Here is a 17,656-nt window from a genome sequence, read left to right on the forward strand (position 1 = left end):
CACACCACCTTTCTGTGGTTTTATTATTTTTACTGCAAACCAACTCACTAGTTTTTATATTATGTTCTGTGTTATGCAAAATACTTTCTGTGGTTACCTTATTTTACCCTAAAATGCTATGAATAAAATTACTAAAGTAATCATATCCTAGTTTAGTAAAAATAGCAATACTAGACTGTGAAAATACTCCATTACAAGTTAAAGTCCTGCATTGAAAACATTACTTACTGTAAGTATTATCAGTACTGTACTTCAAGTATCAAAAGTAAAAGTACTCATAATGCTGAAAAATTACTCCTGTGAATATTTTACTATTGTATATTGGATTATTACTATACTGATGCATTCATGTGTAATTAACAATTTACTGTTATAGTTGGTCGAGGTGGAGCTGATTATTAGTTACTAGTTTCTTTCAAGACTAAGATTTTAGGTACAAAACATGATACATGTAGTGTTACTTTCCACCACAGAAAATTACCCACTTATGAAATCTTTTTTTAGGAGATTATAGCATTTTTCTGCAGCATGCATTCCCGTGTGCCGCAGTCTCTGTCTGAAACTCCTAAAGTCTGTAATTTTGTAATTCTGCACAAAGTGGCTTTTAAAGTTTAAATATTTAGTTTAATTTGGGTCTCAGCATGTATGAGCATATTTTTGGATTCTGATTTTTTTTGCACATTAGCGTCCCTACACAACACTGCACAGATACTGTCTACAAGCATTAACGAGCCCCCCCTCCCCCCGCCTCCTCAGAGAGCCTGTCTGAACACAGTGCAGCACGAGTGGTTTCGTGTGTCCAGCCAGAAGGCGGCGGTGGCGGGCATGGTGGAGGACTACCTGGGGGCCTTCGGGGCCGTCTCGCCGGCCGTGCTGCGCCACATCGTCAACATGGCCGACGGCAACGGCAACACGGCGCTGCACTACAGCGTGTCGCACTCCAACTTTCAGGTGGTGAAGAAGCTGCTGGATGCAGGTGAGAGCAGCAGGATGATTCTGTAAATCTGAAATAAGCAAAGCAACAAGTTAGCATGAAGGCAAATTTATAAAGCGTTCTTTCATCTTCATGTGGCCACAAAGCATTGCTTGTGTTGAGTTCAGTGCATAAAATCAAAACATTTAGCAGAGCATCTGTTTCCTGTTCGTGTTTAGTAATAAGTTGAAAGGAATCTCTGTTGTCCAGTGTTTCTAAAATGTTTCAAAGCTTTCCTAATCCATCAAGACCCTGAGATTATCTTTGTTTTACTTAAAATGCAGCCAAGTTTAATTTTACTCTCCTCACTACTTCATCAGAACAGCAGAAGCTTTTGTGTTCTGCAGTCTCCTCCTCCTCCTGCTTTCTTTCATCCTTATCGTCCTCTTTTAAGATATCAGGTTTCTGCAGAAAGCCAACAGTAACTCGGACACTTAGAGGCGTGTAACTACACTGACTTCCTCTGCCTTTTCCTCTTCTTCTCTCGGTCTTTGGCAGCTCCTCACTGATCAGAGCGATCCATTGCAGATTGTCTAAACATACAGACGTCACACACACACACAGTGCCAGAATCAGCGCCACTTACTCTTCTAGTAGTAAACTGTGCCACTTTAAGTGGTAGCAAACGTCCATCAGAAGTCATAGACAAAAAGACACTCCTTATAACTAATGATCTTTCTTCATAACCATCACGTGGTTTAATTCACCCAGCATTAGAGTAATTGTTGTCAAAACTCAGAACAAGTTCAACCCAAATAGAAACAAGAATAAGAAAAACTATAAGAGTTTGGTTAATCCGCATACAGTGTGACCACAATGTCCCCGGTTCGATTCCAGCAGGGAAACGTCAGTCTGTTTGCACAATTAAAGGCTGCCAATCAATTACTGTTCTACAGTCTCTGTTTTTCCCTTGGACTGAGAAGCACCTGATTCAGCTGCATATTGCTTTGGGATGTGCGGAGAACCCTGTTTCAGCTTATAAAATATGTTTTGTTATAAATGAAACTACCCAACAATTTATACAAGTACAGCTGGAACTATTAGTTGATTAATCAATTAGTGACAGAAAATTAATTGGCAACTATTTTGATAATCGTTAACCTCTCTAAACCAGAAATCCGGTTTGAATTCTAATCAAACACTATTACTGAGCTCGTTAAGGATTTGCTGATTTTCCTTTTAATTATTTTAATTTATTTTTTAATAATTTTGAGGTTTGGACTGTTTGGTTGGACAAAACAAGCATCGTGAAGGTGTCACTTTGGGCTCTGGGTCATTGTGACGGCATTTCTCACTATTTTCATAATTTTCACAAACCAAACAATCAATCGATTAATGGAGAAAATAATCAGCAGATTCATCCGTAATGAAAATAATCATGAGTTGCAGTCCGACACAAAATAGTTAACAATGAGCTCCACCTCAACTACAACAGTAAAATCAAACAAAGTAATAATCTAATGATATAATATATAATAGTATAACATTCACAGGGGACATTTTCTTTGAATACTTTAAGTACATTTTCCTGATTATACTTTTACTGAAGTAACATTTTCAATGCAGGACGTTTACTTGTAACAGAGTATTTTTACAGCGTGGTATTAGTGCTTTTACCGAGGTAAAAGATCTGAATATTTCCTTCACCGCTGATCTCTCTGAAGGCTCAATAGACTGTGATGAGGTCTCGGCCACTCGCTACTCTGAAAGCCTTTTGTCTCCTCGGCCCTTTGTGTCCTTGTGCTCTGTGACAGCATGTCCACCCCCCTGTTCCCATTGTAGCCTTTGTCCTCACACCCAGTCCCAGTTCGTTAGACCTCTCCTCCCCTCAGTGGCGGGGCAGCCACCCTCACACCGGCCTCACTCCCCTCCAGGCTCTGATGTCTTGTCTCTTTGAAAGGCTTCGGTCCGAAAAGGCTGCTTACAAAAAGAGTAAAGGATGAGTTCTTTAGGGTTCAAACAATGCATCATGGTCCCTGGAGAAGAGACTGACCTGGCCTGACACAAGTCCTTCTACATTACTGTGTGCGCTGACTGACGGGCGACAGTGACAAGTCAATCAGACAGTTATAGCATACGAGACCACCCGCACTGAAAAAGTATGCCCTAAAGCTACTGCAGAGTGCTTTAAACACAGCGTCCGTGTGTGTGTGTGTGTGTGTGTGTGTGTGTGTTTCAGATGTGTGTAACGTGAACCAGCAGAACAAGGCGGGATACACACCCATCATGCTGGCCGCGCTGGCCGCAGTGGAGACGCCCAAGGACATGCGTATTGTGGAGGAGCTCTTCAGCAAGGGCGACGTCAACGCTCGAGCCAGCCAGGTCAGTGACTGGAGGTCAGAGGTCAGAAGGCAGCGGCAGGCCACCAACAGCCACCACACATGGCTTACGTTTCAGAGAGCAGGGGAATGAAGGCTGTGATGACAAATCAATGACGGACACTTTCTTTGTAAACTAAAACAAGAGGCAGAAATGAAGAGTGTGCTTGACTGACATATCAGCGAATATAAAAGGATATTTAAAAGACTTCAAATGAGTGAATGATTTAGTAAATCAGAAACACACAAAACCAGATTCTACACAGGAGTCTCAGTTGAAAGTCTTGGCTGCAAAAGATTTTACCAGAAAGTTTCATTTCAGATGTACTTTTACCCAAAGTAGGAAAAATAGTACTTTGGTGCCACCAAGTGGTGTTAAACTCAGTCAGTGTGCATGTTACACTTCTTACTGCCGGAGTCATAATTTTATGATTTGGCCTCGAAATAATGAGGTGTGTTTTAGGGCTGCAATCATTTTTCTTTATTAATTCTATGAAACAAACAATACAGTCACTTAGTTATAATATGTATGTACATAATCCTGATTCCAACCATTAACCTGTTTATTCCACCCACATGTACCCGGCTCCATCTGGCACAGTTTATACTTCATTTCATTTTTTTTTAATTATCTCTTTATCTTTTATTATGACTCTCACCCCTAATTTATATCAATCACGTAATTATTTCGTATCACAGAAGCCATTTCCATCTTCACCCTCATGATTTCATTTCACCATAGCTGTTGTGTTGATGATAAGCCAGACTTTTGTTGTAATAAAATACATTTCTTAGCTAACTACTCAAAATAATGAATACATAATGGTTACAAAAATAATTATTAATCATATACTTTGTCAAAAAAAAATGGTGACAAATGCCCATTTTAAGTCCGCAAAGCTCAAGCTGTCGTCTTCAAATTGCTTGTTTTGTCCAACCAACAGTTAAAACCCCAGAAATATTCGATCTACAATAATATAAAACAGGGAAAAGCAGCAAATCCTCACAATTGAGAAGCTGGAATCAGTGATATTTTTACTTGATTACTTATTTTAACTTTCACAAATAATCAGTTTAGGGCAGAAGCAATTTTGATAATTGATTAATCGTTTCAGTCATTTATTGTGCAAAAATGCCAAACATTCTCTGCTTCCAGCTTCTCGAACGCAAAGATTTGATGCTTTCCTCTGTTTCATAGCAGTGTAAATTAAATATTTCTGGGTTTTGGACTGTTGGTCTGATAAAACAACCAATGTTGGTAATTATAATGGGCATTTTCACTATTTCCTGATATAAACAATAAATGAATTGAGAAAATGGCCGACACTTTCATCGAGAATAAAAACAATTTAGTTCCAGCCTTCAGTTATCATAGTTGTTTGTTTTCTGACTATTGATGTGTCAAGTAATTGTTTCAGCATCAGTATGTTTGCATTAAAGTCTATTCCTGGTACAACATTATCTTAAAGTGGGCTGAAGAAGGCTTTCTGGATTTCTTACATGGAGAACTGCCCTGGGGTGATAATTAATAACAATAAACTTTGTTTATACAGCACTTTTCACTATTCACAAAGTGCTTTACATGGTTGAACCAGGATTAAAAACATTTCAGGAGGCAATGAGGCAAATAAAATCAGACAATAAATAAATACAAAAATAAAATTCCCAACAATAATATACGATAAAAACAATAGTAATAATAATAAAACAGAGAAGACATGTTGGACATAAAACAGTGTGCTAGCATTAATAAAAAGCTTTTTCTTGTCCCTGTGCGGTCAGGCTGGTCAGACGGGGCTGATGCTGGCGGTCAGTCACGGCAGGATGGACATGGTTCGGGCCCTGCTGGCTCACGGGGCCGATGTCAATGTCCAGGACGACGAGGGCTCCACGGCGCTGATGTGTGCCAGCGAACACGGACACGTGGAGATCGTCAAACTGCTGCTGGCTCAACCCGGCTGCGACGCCACGCTGAGTGACAGCGTGAGTAACACACGACGGGGCACAAGGGGTGGAATGTAACTCGGTACTTGTACTTTACGTTAGTATTTTGTTTTCATGCCACTTTATACTTAACTACATTTCCGAGGGAAATATTGTACTTTTTACTTCACTACATTTATTTGATAACTTTAGTTTGTACTGTTGGTTGGACAAAACAAGCATCGTGAAGGTGTCACTTTGGGCTCTGGGTCATTGTGACGGCATTTCTCACTATTTTCAGAACTTTTCACAAACCAAACAATCAGTCGATTAATGGAGAAAATAATCAGCAGATTCATCCGTAATGAAAATAATCATTAGTTGCAGTCTGATGCAAAATAGTTAACAATGAGCTGCGTCTCAACTACAACAGTAAAATGCTGCTTTTATTAATGCATGAGTAATAATCTAATGATATAATATATAATAGTATAACAGTCACAGGGGACATTTTCTTTGAATACTTTAGGTACATTTTCCTGATTATACTTTTACTGAAGTAACATTTTCAATGTTTTCAGTTTTTTTCTGAATATTTACTTTTATTGTGACTAATTTAATCATCCATATTTATTGTTATACAGAAAAGATTTGAAACTGGCTTTTGGGGGGCTTTAAATTTAGTTAAATCCAGCATATACAATGACATTTATGAAATCTTTCATAGTGTGTTGATAACTGCATATAACCTTTTCATATATTTGAAGAAACTGTTTACTGAATTCTGTTTGGCAGGTTTTATTTTTCAGTGTTTCTAACTGATCTTTTATTCTTTGTTTCCCCTTCTTTGTGTCTCTTCATCCTTGTTTTCTTTCAGGATGAGAGTAACGCCCTGTCCATCGCTCTGGAAGCAGGACACAAGGACATTGCAGTGTTGCTTTATGCACATGTCAACTTCTCCAAGGGCCAGTCACCGGTACGTCCTCGCCTCGCCCTCCATTTTAAAACCACCCTGTTCTTGTAATTTCACATCTCTTTACATGTTGACTGTTAAGTGAAACATTTACACGTGTGTTTGTGTACGTCTGTATTCTAGGGGACCCCTCGACTCGGCAGAAAGATGTCACCAAGTCCCACTCGGAGGGGCATGTTCGATTAGAGGCCCCGCCTCCCCCTACAAACCCTGCGCTGCTATTGGTTCACGCTGAACGATGCCTTACCCACAGCTGGATGCAAGCACCAACCAACCAACCAACCAATGAGATTTCTGGAAATGTTCTTTATTTATGTGCACACTTGCTTCCATGACGAGCCCAAAGTGCCCTTTGAATATGAATGTAACCAGCTGGTGCCTCAGATTCTCATCAGATTCTGGCTGAAGTGTCTCAAACAATCAGCAAACCAACACGGACACAAATTCAACTACTAAATGCCATTTTTCCCTTCTTTTTGTTCATTTTTTTGTTTTGATTTTTGCAATTTGACAACTTTTTTATTTTATTTCTAAAGCTCAATGTTGATCATTCAAGAGCACCAAAACAACTTCATTTGTGATTCAATTTTTCTTTTTTGAGTGCATCAGAGTAGACAGATGGAGAATAATCCACCCACATGTAAGAGGAAATATTTCCTGTATATATTGCTCGCCTCGACATCCCAGTCTCACACATGTGCGCCCAGCTCTACAGTACATGGACAACTGATGTGGATGGATGCATTAATGAATAGACGTGACCTAGACTGGAGAAATTGTACTTTTATACAAACCCTTTGTATCTATTTAAAAAGAAGAATCACAGTATTTTGAATATTTCCTATTACTACTTAACGACCCATGAAGTTATATATTTATCAAAAGTATAGTTTTTAATGCAGATATATGTATTTCATTGTACATACGGTAGTCATTAGAGTTTAGTTATTCTCCTTTTTGTCTTCGTGTCCAGTTTCTTTCTGTCCGTCTCTCATGTGTAATATAAGCTGTCTGTCCTCTAGTTTTCATCAAGGTACTGACTTTCATCCTCAAATGAGAATTGAAGTGCCTGAGACTTTGCCATATAACAATAAACATCAATTAAAGTATATTTATCAGTGTCTCGTCTTGTTTGATGACCCACAAAGCTTAAGTAAACATAACATTTATGGGAAATTAAACGGCACTGAGGATCACGTTTTCCAGTTGTGTTTCTCTTACCACAGCCTGATGGGAAAACATTTCTTTGGGTTTAATCTGAAGTTTTCAGTCTGTGCTGCGACTGCTGGGTTTCTAAATGCTTCTCCTTACCTGTTTAGCAGAAGAAAAGAAGGTATTAATTTTTTTTTTCTCTACAAAAATTTTATTTTTTTAAGACAAAATGTTAATGTCCAACATTTAGCAAAATGTTCTAAAAAAACTACCACAGAACAAAAAGGTGCTGGATGCAAAAAAAGATCAAAACAGCCGCACACTTAAATCTCATTCACACCAAATTAGCTTTCGGTCACAAAGACCGTCCTCAGAGCATGAGACACCCGGCCAGATATACAGATCATATGGTCTTTCACAGGAGGAGGGGGTCATCAATTAACATTAAACACACCTTAGGTGATTGGAGACGCACTGTTTTTAGACTACAACACAGCATTAAATGAAAACATGCTCACAGGTGTATATACATCTTAAATGTTGATCAGAAACAATGTCGATCAAAAACATAACAAAACGTAGCATTTCACCCAGAGACATAACATACAGGTGTCAAGAAAAAGAAAAGAAAAATGCCACAAATGTGAAGCAAAAGCAAAAAAACAGGCTAAATAATATAAATCGAAGCAGAATGATCTGAAACATCAATAATTTCATCTTTGTAAATTCAAAAGGCAAAGATAAAATCGCTTCCTTAGTACTTAATAGTAAAATTTACTTTTAATGAAGACTTGAAGATAAAAGCATCTATTATAAAAAATTTGCGGTTTGCAGTAGGTTGAGATTTTATTCATAAATCAGTATAAGTCAGTGTTTTGGCACAACTTTAGTTACTGGTTACTTTGCAGATTCGATTAATAATACAAAATAAATGTAATAAATTATGCGTTATTGTAGGTTAAGATAAAAATTTATTGATCCCGGGGGAAATTCACAGCTACCCAGCTGATAAAGTATATAAAGTAATTAAATTATACTCCAATAATTAAAAAAATGTTCTGAAATAGGCCATTCTGCGTAATGAGTACTTTTACTTTTGGTACTTTAAGTATATACTGATGCTAATACCTTTTGTACTTAAGTAAAATTTTGAATGCAGGACTTTTACTCGTAACAGAGTATTTCTACACTGTGGTTTACTACTTTTACTTAAGTAAAAGATTGGAGTACTTCTTCCACCTCCGCCTTTAAGTGAGACAATGTGACTTTTTGAATGAAGACATAGCACATTAATTCTCTGATTAATGAAAAGTTGAATTCATAGCTTACATCCTTACTCGGTCTGGTGTGACCAGTAGCTTCAGTGGCTAATGTTACCAGATGTTAGCAAACTTTACATAGATTTTGCTGTATAATAGACAAACTGAGTCAGTTCACTCTACTTGTGCCTTACTGCTACAGTTAATTTTTGGTGTTTATCATTATTTGTAACTTGTGGCCACAAAGTTACATCGGCTCACTTATAGCACAAAATAAATATGGACAGGACAGAAGGTAAATGAAGTTAACAGGCAACATATCAACAGATTGGAGATCTGAAGGGTTTTCACCAACATGAGTAGGAAGCGAGTTTAGTTACTGTTATTTGGGTTTAGTGAACGAGTTTCTGGAGGTCAAAAATCTGACAGCTGAGTCACTCAGGTTAACGGAGCCAGCTGTTTTCTGACTGGACGGCTTCCTGAGGGATGGAAAGAGCAACAGCAGTAAAATAAGTGTCATGAACAAGTTTAAGAGGTTTTTGTGAGCAGAGTTATATTAAAGAGTATATTTCCAACACAACAAACTGAATCAATTTTGTTTTTTAACTGATATTTGGTGATTGAAGTCCTTAAATATCAAAATGATAGCCTCTATTAATTTAAAATAGGGGGGATGATGAGTGTTAGTTAATGTTTTCTCCAAAATATATGTATTGTTTGTAAAAGTAAACCTAAATTTAACACAAGGGCGATATTCTTTCCACCAGAGCCCGTTAACAGTTCTTGCACTATAATTTTCTGTTTCTACAAGACAATTCTGTTGTTAAGTCGACAAAAAGGAAACTGAAACAGGACTTCAACAAACAACACTGCCCCCTGCAGACCCAGTAGGTGAATTTCAAGGTCTGAACAAACCTGTGGAGAGGCACGTGGGTGCTGCTGGACCCAGCTCCCATCCTAGACAGTATGTGTTTGTGTTTCAGTGTGGGACGGGGTACAAGGCCGAGATCGCCCGGCCTGTAGCGGGCCAGCTCGAACTGGAAACTCAAAGCTGGATTCAAGGTCCCTGCTCTGTAAAGACACAAGAAACAGGATGACAAAGTGCTCAGTTTGGTTTCACTCAGCTGAGACTTATTAAGCATATTAAAGTCATTGATTATTTCTATATGTAGTTGATGGATACTATAGTCTCACAATGTGGTGCACAATGCAGATCAAAGAGCCCACAAAAAGCTACAAAATTGTGGTGGTACGCAAAACAACCAGTCTCTCTCTCCAGTGAGAGAGTGATTTTATGACCTAGCTGCTGCAGGGTCAGAGATCTGCAGCTCATTCAGTTTGTCTTTCTCAGCGGTCGAGTTGGTGAGTGTGGGTCTGTCCAAGACTACCAGCAGCTTCTGCATCAGCAGCTTCCACTGGAGGACAGAATCCACCTCCGAGTCCTGCTCGGTAGGTGCCTCCTGCAGGGAACAGAGCCAACATCAGAGCTGAAGTCATGAAATCATTTCTAAGAGGCTGAAACAATCTCAATGGCTCAGATAAATATCAGTATTCATGTTACTATGTAATGTTGCTAAATTGCTTATATTGTTCAGTGCATTATTAGCCTACTTAATTAACAGTGGTGTAAACCTTATGCTTTGCATGACATGATACAACTTCAATTGCAGGCAGCAGCTTAACATTTGTAGATATTTCAAATGTCACTCTGATGAACTGTCACAAGATTCCTCTTAGTAATATACAATTAACAAAGATCAATATACACACAAGTATCTGTTTTTTGGGTTAACTTCTTACACTTCTACGTCTCCCATTTACATGAGTAAGAGTCATTTAGCTTAGTGGTAAAAATGCTTGAGAGTGTATTCCTTAGCAGTTCAGCTGGTTTGATGATATGGATCATGGTGTAGTTATTGTATTGTGACTTAAAGGGTCATCTAGGCTAATTAGTTAACACGGATAACTGTCTTATTGCTAAGAATGTTTAACCTCCCCATTTTTACATTACAACCAACTAACAATGTCCAACTAAACTAGATCTTTGTTTATTAGTTAAAAATAATTACAACTTGGTTTTTGACCAATAAATAAAGATGTGTATCTTTTTCACACTGTTATGTTTTTTAGTGCTAGCACCTCTTCTGGTTTTGCTGAAGCACAGAGCTCCCTTTCGTTAACCTCCCTGTTTGTCACAGAAACATACCAGTGAAACCCCCCCCCCAATAATTTAGCAATTAGGCTTACATTTGGCAAATATGTCCTAAAATAAGACACTTGAACATGTTTGTGTGTCCTGATGTTCCTGACGTGGGGTGTTTAGGGTCAGGACTTATTTTACCATCAGGGCTTGTCTGAGTGTGATGGCTGCTTCCTGCATGATGCTCTTCATCCTGCTTCTCTTCCTCCTCTCCTCCTGTAGCTCCGCCTCCAGCCGACTCACCTCCGCTCTTTTTTTACCGCACTGCTGAGACAGTGAGGCCTGGTCCTGTCTGAAAACAAAACACTGACAGTTTTATGCCATTTCCCTACAAATGTCACTAAAGTTTAATTTAATCAGTTCTCACTATGTGTTTACTTTCAGTACAATGAGTGAAGCCTCTGTCTTCTAGTTGGTGCAGTCCAACACGTGCACTGCTAAATTCAGACCTTTCATTCCCTACTGTTGTCCAAACTAATTTTAGTTCACATGCCTGAAACTCATCAACTGTCTGCTGTCTTTTTATGCAGATTGTAGCTTGTACTTTAGATGAAAAACTTCCACAAAATGTCACTGATACTCAAGATAACAACCATGTTGCAGCTGTATTTCTTATTGGACATTTGTTTCTTAAATCCACATCATGGGATTCTTCTCTGCATTTTTGTATTTTTAATTTTTTATGTGGTATTGTCATTTTTTTGTTTTTCGTCAGTGTATGTAAACGTATGTAAAAAAAAAATCATCATCTCTAATAATAATAAATTTGATTGAAACTTTCAACATACTAAAAGGCGTTTTACACAACAAGTTAAATAAAAGAACCACAAAAACTTTTAATGAGCTTATCACCTTTTTTATTTTTTAAAGTCTGTTTTTCTTTGTTAAAAAGGTCAGAAACTACACTAAATTACTGTATTTACTTAGGTCATGTTCCAGTGTCTCATGCTGGATATTTTCATGGTCAGAGCTGCAGTCAGCTGCATTAAATCAAGGCCAATTAGTCCTTTCAGTTAAGTTCAGTTAAGAGTGTGCTTCAGTGTTCCTGCATGTTCCAGTCTTTTGCTTTTGGTATTTGTGTGTGCAACAAAGTATAATTAATTGGCTTTTTGTGGCATAATTACTAGGCTTGTTATTTTAGTTCAAATGTGCCTGATTAGCTTTGTAAGTTGACCCTCACGAGTCAGCTCTTACTTGTCCTTACTTGTCCTTCATCCTAATGATGCGTAATCTCCTCAGTCTTTTACTTCTACTACTAATAAAAATAACAAGGTAAATAATATGAGTAATAACTGAATCTACTGAAAGGAACAGCCTGGTTTAAAGAGTTGCCGCTGCTAGTTTGAAATTAAAAAAAAACTGTGGATTTGTTTTGTTTTGTTTTTTCCAGAAACCTTGTGGGTTTTTACTCAAAATTGAGATATTCTTGTTAATTGCTCTGAACACTGAAATAAATGGAGAGAATATGAGTCAGTATGTGGATATGGTACGGACAGTAGAGACAGAGTAAACTTTGACCTGAGTGCCTCCATCTCAGCCAGGACTCCTGTGTGTTCGGTCTGAAGCTGCTTGAGTTCTTGCCGACAGTCTTTCAGCTCCACCTGCAGCTGCTGACACTTTTCTGTAAGCTGCTCCACCACCTGACGGAGAGAAGATGTCCAGTGTTTTTAGTGAATCAAATAGTTTTTAATATTAAAATCCAGGCCCAAGGAAAGACAAAATTAATGTTATGTTAATGTGGTGGTGGGAAAGAAGACAAAAATTAAACTGTTACAGCTTCGAGTGCTTCTTATTTGCCACTGCACTTCCAGACTAACAATCCTCGCTAAGCAGATATTATGTAGAATAGTATATGAACCAGAAGCCAGCCCATTAAGGAGAGTATTTACCCTGACAATGGGACTTTAGGAAAAGCCCAGGAGTCACCAAAAAACATAAAGATTCATTATCTGGGGACCATGAATATCTGCAGCAAAATACAGATACATTGGGTTTTCAGGCTTGTCAATTGTTAGTCAAGAAATCATCCTCTGGGGTCCATAAATATCCACACAACAAAATCTCATGACAATATGGTCAGTAGTAGTAAAGATACAGTCTCCTTACAGACCCCACTTGTAACTGGGAACAATTTGACATTTTTTGGCTGGGGTACCTATTTCACAATACATTTAGTTACATCAGCTAATCACTGTTATTTTAAATCATTTGGCAAAAAAATGTTTTTTTCTTTCCTGACAGAAAAATGTAGTTCTGTGTGATTGGAGTGAACAGTAGGACCTTATAGCACCAAGTTTAAAAATGTTTTTTGATAGAGGACTTTAAATCTTAATCATATAACCCCCAAAATATAAAGAAAATAACATGAAACTTTCAAAAAACACAATAAGAATCTACGGATACCCAATTTTGATGCATTAGTTGACAAGATCTTAAAATTACAAGGTCGTTCATTACAATTACAACTCGTGTGTGCAAACATCATCAAACCCACTGAGCCCAAGCAATGAATAGATAGATATCTGTTTATTGGTAAAAAAAAAACTTTATTATCCAGGACTCTCACCTTCTTGCGGATGCAGCTCTTGCGGGACATCTCGCTGAGCATTTGCTCCAGGATGTCCACATCCACACTGAGCCGACTCTTACGGTCTCGCAGGGCAGAGTTCTCCCCCATCAGGACCCGTGCCTGCTCTGACAGCTGGCTGAACAGAGCCTTAACCTCTGTGTTCTCCTGAAGGGCCAACCTGGTCGTCTCCGGGACCTTCTGGTCCACCAGGTGCTGCACCTCTGCCGCCATGACCGCCACGTGGCTCTCCATGTCCTTCTCCAACCTTTTGTCAGGGAACAGAAGAGAGGAGAGTGGGAGAGTAAATCATTTAGGCATAGTATATTTAATAATCCTGAAGGCAAGTCAAGTTTATTTAGCCCTGTACATAACAGCTTTTTACCTTCAATACAAAAAAAGCCTGGAATGTTACGCTATTTCCACACATTTCTGCCATATTGTTGATTTTTTTATTTTTTCATAGCTAGGATAGGCTATGATCGTTAGCTGTAATTTCAGATGTAATGCTGTCAGTATATCAGCAGTCTCAACCTCTTGTTTTCCAGCAGCGCTTTCATCTCCAGGCTGTGGACGGCAGCCTTGTGTTCCTCCTTCTGACTGGCCAGCTGCTTCTCCAGAGACTCCATGTTGGACATCAGCTGCTCCTTCTGCTTCTGAAACTCCTCTAGACTAGCAAGCCTCGCCGCTTTGGAGGAGGAGAGAGGAGAGGAGAACGAGAGGAGAGAGTTAAACCTTAGTGGTTCCACTTACTGAGGTTTAATGCAAACCAATGAGTTTGTTTCTACATCCAATTTGTGTTAAATGCAGTGTAGAGGTTGCTAAACTGTTCAGCCAGCCATCTTGTTTGTTGCCATGGTGAGTGAATGTACTGTAGTTACAATGTGTTGATGTTACAGGTCCAATGAAACCAGTTAATACCAATGTAGTGTATAATTGGGCTATCTAGCGTTAACTGGCTAGAAATTCATTGTTGTCATATTTCCATACCATCCTTGTCAGTGTGTAAAAGTTTGTAAAAGATTAATCTCACGCTCAGGTGTCTATAAATAAAAATGTCTATCTACTAAAATGTGATCATAGGTTTTGGGTTGGAGGTGTGAATTTTAAGTGAGTCAGTGTGCAAAAGAACTGTTTATATTTCACATGTGCTGTAGTAGCTATCATAAATTAATTAATTAATTTCCAACAGGGTGGAAGATGTGACAATGTCATGCTGTGTGGAAAACATTTTTCTTTGATATTTGTATTATTTTCTCAATCAAATAATTATGTCTCAGTTTTATGTGGAAAAACATCAAACCACAGAAAAGTTCTCAAAATCTCAAATCGTTTCATGAGACCAGCGTGCTACAGTGAGAGCTGAACTGGACCCCAGTTTAACCCACAGAGATATTCAATCTCACCAAGTGTCATGTTTTCTGCGGTGAGTTTTTCGATCCGGTCTTGAAGCTCTTGCCTCAGTCGACTGTGCTGCAGCTGCAGGGCGTCTCTTTCCTTATCGGCAGCCTGCCGCTGACTCTCCAGGCGCTCTTTCAGCTCGTCCACCTCGTCCTCCTTTTCCAGCAGGGAGCGTTTCAGATACTCAACAATGTCCTTCTTCTCCTTCTCCAGTGCACTGTACTGAGAGTTTAAGTCCTTCTTCTGCCTCTCTAGTTGGTCACATTTCAGCTGATATCTGGAGGAGGAAGAGGGTCATGCAGGCCCAAGGGTTAAGGACAAAATAACATACTGTATGTACAAAAGGGTGATGTGTATCTTCTTCTGTATTTCTGGCAGACTGGATGCCATGCATCACATTGCTGCCTCTCACAGGGTTGTGATAGTTGCATGCTGTATTATGGTTCATTTTTAGCATGCTGGAATTGCATTTCATTCATTTGGCGGATCCTTTTGTCCAAAGTGACTTACATTAAGTGCACTCAACCTCAGTAGGAACAAGAAATAGGTGTCATCAAAAACTGCAGGTGTAACCCATTGAATTGTGATTGAAGCTGGTCTGAAGCACACTTACTTTCACTTCAAGGTAGTGATAATTCTCGGTGCCCATATTTGGAGTGGGCCTTCGGAAATTCAAACACATTTTTAAAGAAGGCCACCAGAGCAGGTGAACGCCTCAGTCTAGGCTTTAAAATCAGACATTATTAAGTAAAAGTAAGAATACGACAATGGAAAAATACTCCATTACAAGTAAAAGTGCAGAAGTATTATCAGCTAAATGTACTTAAGGTATTAAAAGTACTCATAATACAGAAACATGGCCCCTGTGAGTGTTATATTATTATGTATCATATTTTTAGATTATTAATTATCTACACTGTTGTTGATAGTAGTACTAGTAGTAGACTAGTAACTATAGCTGTTCAATAAATGTAGTGGAGTAAAAAGCACAGTATTTCCTTCTGAAATGTAGTTAGTGGAGCAGAAGTGTAAAGGACCATAAAATGGAAATACTCAAGTAAAGTACCTCAAAATCTCACATAAGTAAAGTACATTAGTAAATGTACTTAATTACTTTCCGCCATTGGTTATGTGTTATGGCTAGGTATCTTGTATATACACTTTGAAAGAGTCTAATTTCAATGTGATAACACAGCTAACGAATGACAAGCTAACATAGCATACTACATTACGACAGTGCAAATGACGTAAAAGTTGCGCTGAAGTCATATTTTAATTTAAGTTTAAAAAACAAGACTAACAAAATTATTTACAAAGTATTTACTCGCACGAATAAACATGTTATCACATCATTCCCATTAAAGGAACTTACACTGACTTATTTTACCTAGAGTTAAATAGAGAAGCGCTTTTTCGTGTATAACAGCCTCACCTCTCCAACTGCTCGTTCAAAAATCGTATTTGAGTCGGGTATAAAGCCTTCTCTTTGTCGTCAGAAGCGGTTTTATCTGCGGGAGTCGGGGAACTCTCCTTTTTCGATGTTTTCTTGACTTCATCTTGTTTGTCGCCGCTTTTCTTATCCTTCTTTTTGGGCATAGTGTCAGAGAAAGTTGGCTAAAAGTTTACGCTGAGAGCCAGCGGAGAAACTAAACTGCGTTGTTGCTAGGCAATGCTGCCTTCATGGACTCCTCGGAAAGTTTTCATCCTCACACGGGTACTGTGACGTTCAAGAGGATGAAAATAATGATAATGTGGATCGGGTATTCCTAATTTTATCAGTTTTTTAACAAATATAGTCTTGCGCAAATATGTATTAAAGTTATGGCGTTTAATCTAATGTTTTATTGGTGTTTTGACCATATTTTTAGAGTGATTAATTTGATCAGGTTAATTTACACTGCGAAATCCGATAGTTTGTAAAGCCACCCCCAATTTGTCCAGACCAGGTCCAGACCAGATTGAAAAATTTGGTTAAATCAAGATCTTATTTTTCCTAAAATGTAAAGGGTTGATAAGAAATGATAAAATACAAAATAATAATAAATAATATAAAATGTCACACTAACAAACACGTTGATGTTTCACAGGCTACGGTTTAAAGGCTTGTTGGTAACCCCATTACGTGGTTGTGTGTATTGAAAGTGTCCAAAAGAAACTGAAAGATATTGAATCCCTGCTCAATTTTTTCTCAGAATAGGCAACATAACCATCTTCTCAAGCCTTACATATGTCACTGGCACACTATGTTGAGTGATAATATTCTACAAAATAAAGTTTTGTTTTGTCATTTTATCACTACTAAAATATGTCTTTATTATTAGACCCAGTTTACAGAGTGTATACATTATTAGATATTATGAAATTGAGCCACCCTCCCAGTGGTGTGGCCATGACCTCTGGCCCCCTCTACCCATGTGATGATTTCCAACTCAGTGGTTCCCTTGGGTGGTGGGAGCCAGTATTACATGAAAACCTGAATACGTTGCCTGGTTGCATGCAGGGGAAAAAATGCTAAATTCTTTGCAATGTAAATTGTGTGTTTCCATATTTTCCCCTCATGCCATTAAATGTCTTCTGTTGCCGAGAGAACAACCTCATCTTTTCATATGGTGCACTGGCCTCGCTGCTGTTTCACTCTGCAGCCTGTTACTGGATGGCTCAGAGAGCAGTCATACTAATAGAAAGGTTAAATGTGTTAAATCACAGACTTCATTACTGCATTATAATCTATCATTATTACCTTATAGAGGCAATTAAACTCAGTGTTGTAACCCTGCTTTCAGTTACCTTACAGCACCAGGACCTCAGCCAATGAAGTGTAGCAGTTATTTATCTTGAACGGGTGATTCAGCGCTGTGTAAATGCTTGCTTTTTAATTGGTAACTTTTCGT

The 17,656-nt window shown here is 38.4% G+C and overlaps 2 protein-coding genes across 10 annotated transcripts in view; one reads left to right on the top strand and one right to left on the bottom strand.

The window, feature by feature from the left end:
- kank1a (KN motif and ankyrin repeat domains 1a) overlaps positions 1 to 7,298 on the top strand; it is a 71,299-nt gene extending 64,001 nt beyond the window's left edge. For both annotated transcript variants that reach the window (XM_044196013.1, XM_044196014.1), the window contains 5 exons: positions 757 to 976; positions 3,153 to 3,295; positions 5,074 to 5,274; positions 6,092 to 6,190; positions 6,311 to 7,298. In XM_044196013.1, the coding sequence (XP_044051948.1) occupies positions 757 to 976; positions 3,153 to 3,295; positions 5,074 to 5,274; positions 6,092 to 6,190; positions 6,311 to 6,373 (726 nt within the window). In that variant the 3' untranslated portion in view covers positions 6,374 to 7,298. The remainder of the gene's footprint in view (positions 1 to 756; positions 977 to 3,152; positions 3,296 to 5,073; positions 5,275 to 6,091; positions 6,191 to 6,310) is intronic.
- Positions 983 to 16,457, bottom strand: LOC122876103 (cilia- and flagella-associated protein 157-like). Of its 8 annotated transcripts, XR_006378012.1 has the most exons (11): positions 16,198 to 16,452; positions 14,771 to 15,042; positions 13,899 to 14,052; positions 13,365 to 13,632; positions 12,317 to 12,438; positions 10,940 to 11,090; positions 9,898 to 10,058; positions 9,514 to 9,669; positions 8,979 to 9,077; positions 7,409 to 7,498; positions 3,254 to 3,388 (listed from the first exon to the last, which is right to left on the bottom strand). XR_006378012.1 is itself a non-coding variant. In XM_044196016.1 (10 exons), exons 1-9 carry the CDS (start codon positions 16,359 to 16,361, stop codon positions 8,981 to 8,983), a joined length of 1,545 nt encoding a protein of 514 aa, XP_044051951.1. In that variant the 5' UTR covers positions 16,362 to 16,452; the 3' UTR covers positions 7,084 to 7,498; positions 8,979 to 8,980. The 8 variants fall into 8 exon arrangements, 5 of the variants coding, with proteins under 5 accessions (XP_044051951.1, XP_044051953.1, XP_044051952.1 ...); XR_006378013.1 differs by lacking the exons at positions 3,254 to 3,388; positions 8,979 to 9,077 and adding an exon at positions 983 to 1,506; XR_006378014.1 differs by lacking the exon at positions 8,979 to 9,077.
- Positions 16,458 to 17,656: the final 1,199 nt, after the last annotated feature.

Source organism: Siniperca chuatsi, linkage group LG5 (assembly GCF_020085105.1).
Source record: "Siniperca chuatsi isolate FFG_IHB_CAS linkage group LG5, ASM2008510v1, whole genome shotgun sequence".
NCBI classification, from domain to species: domain Eukaryota; kingdom Metazoa; phylum Chordata; class Actinopteri; order Centrarchiformes; family Sinipercidae; genus Siniperca; species Siniperca chuatsi.

Bases quoted from the DNA above. Each gene is read 5' to 3' on its own strand.
- LOC122876103 (XM_044196016.1), bottom strand. From the start codon at position 16,361: ATGCCCAAAAAGAAGGATAAGAAAAGCGGCGACAAACAAGATGAAGTC. The intron at 15,043-16,197 runs GTGAGGCTGTTA...TTCCTCCTCCAG, and splicing joins TTGAACGAGCAGTTGGAGAG to ATATCAGCTGAAATGTGACC. The intron at 9,078-9,513 runs GTTTGTTCAGAC...TCCATCCCTCAG, and splicing joins ACCCACGTGCCTCTCCACAG to GAAGCCGTCCAGTCAGAAAA.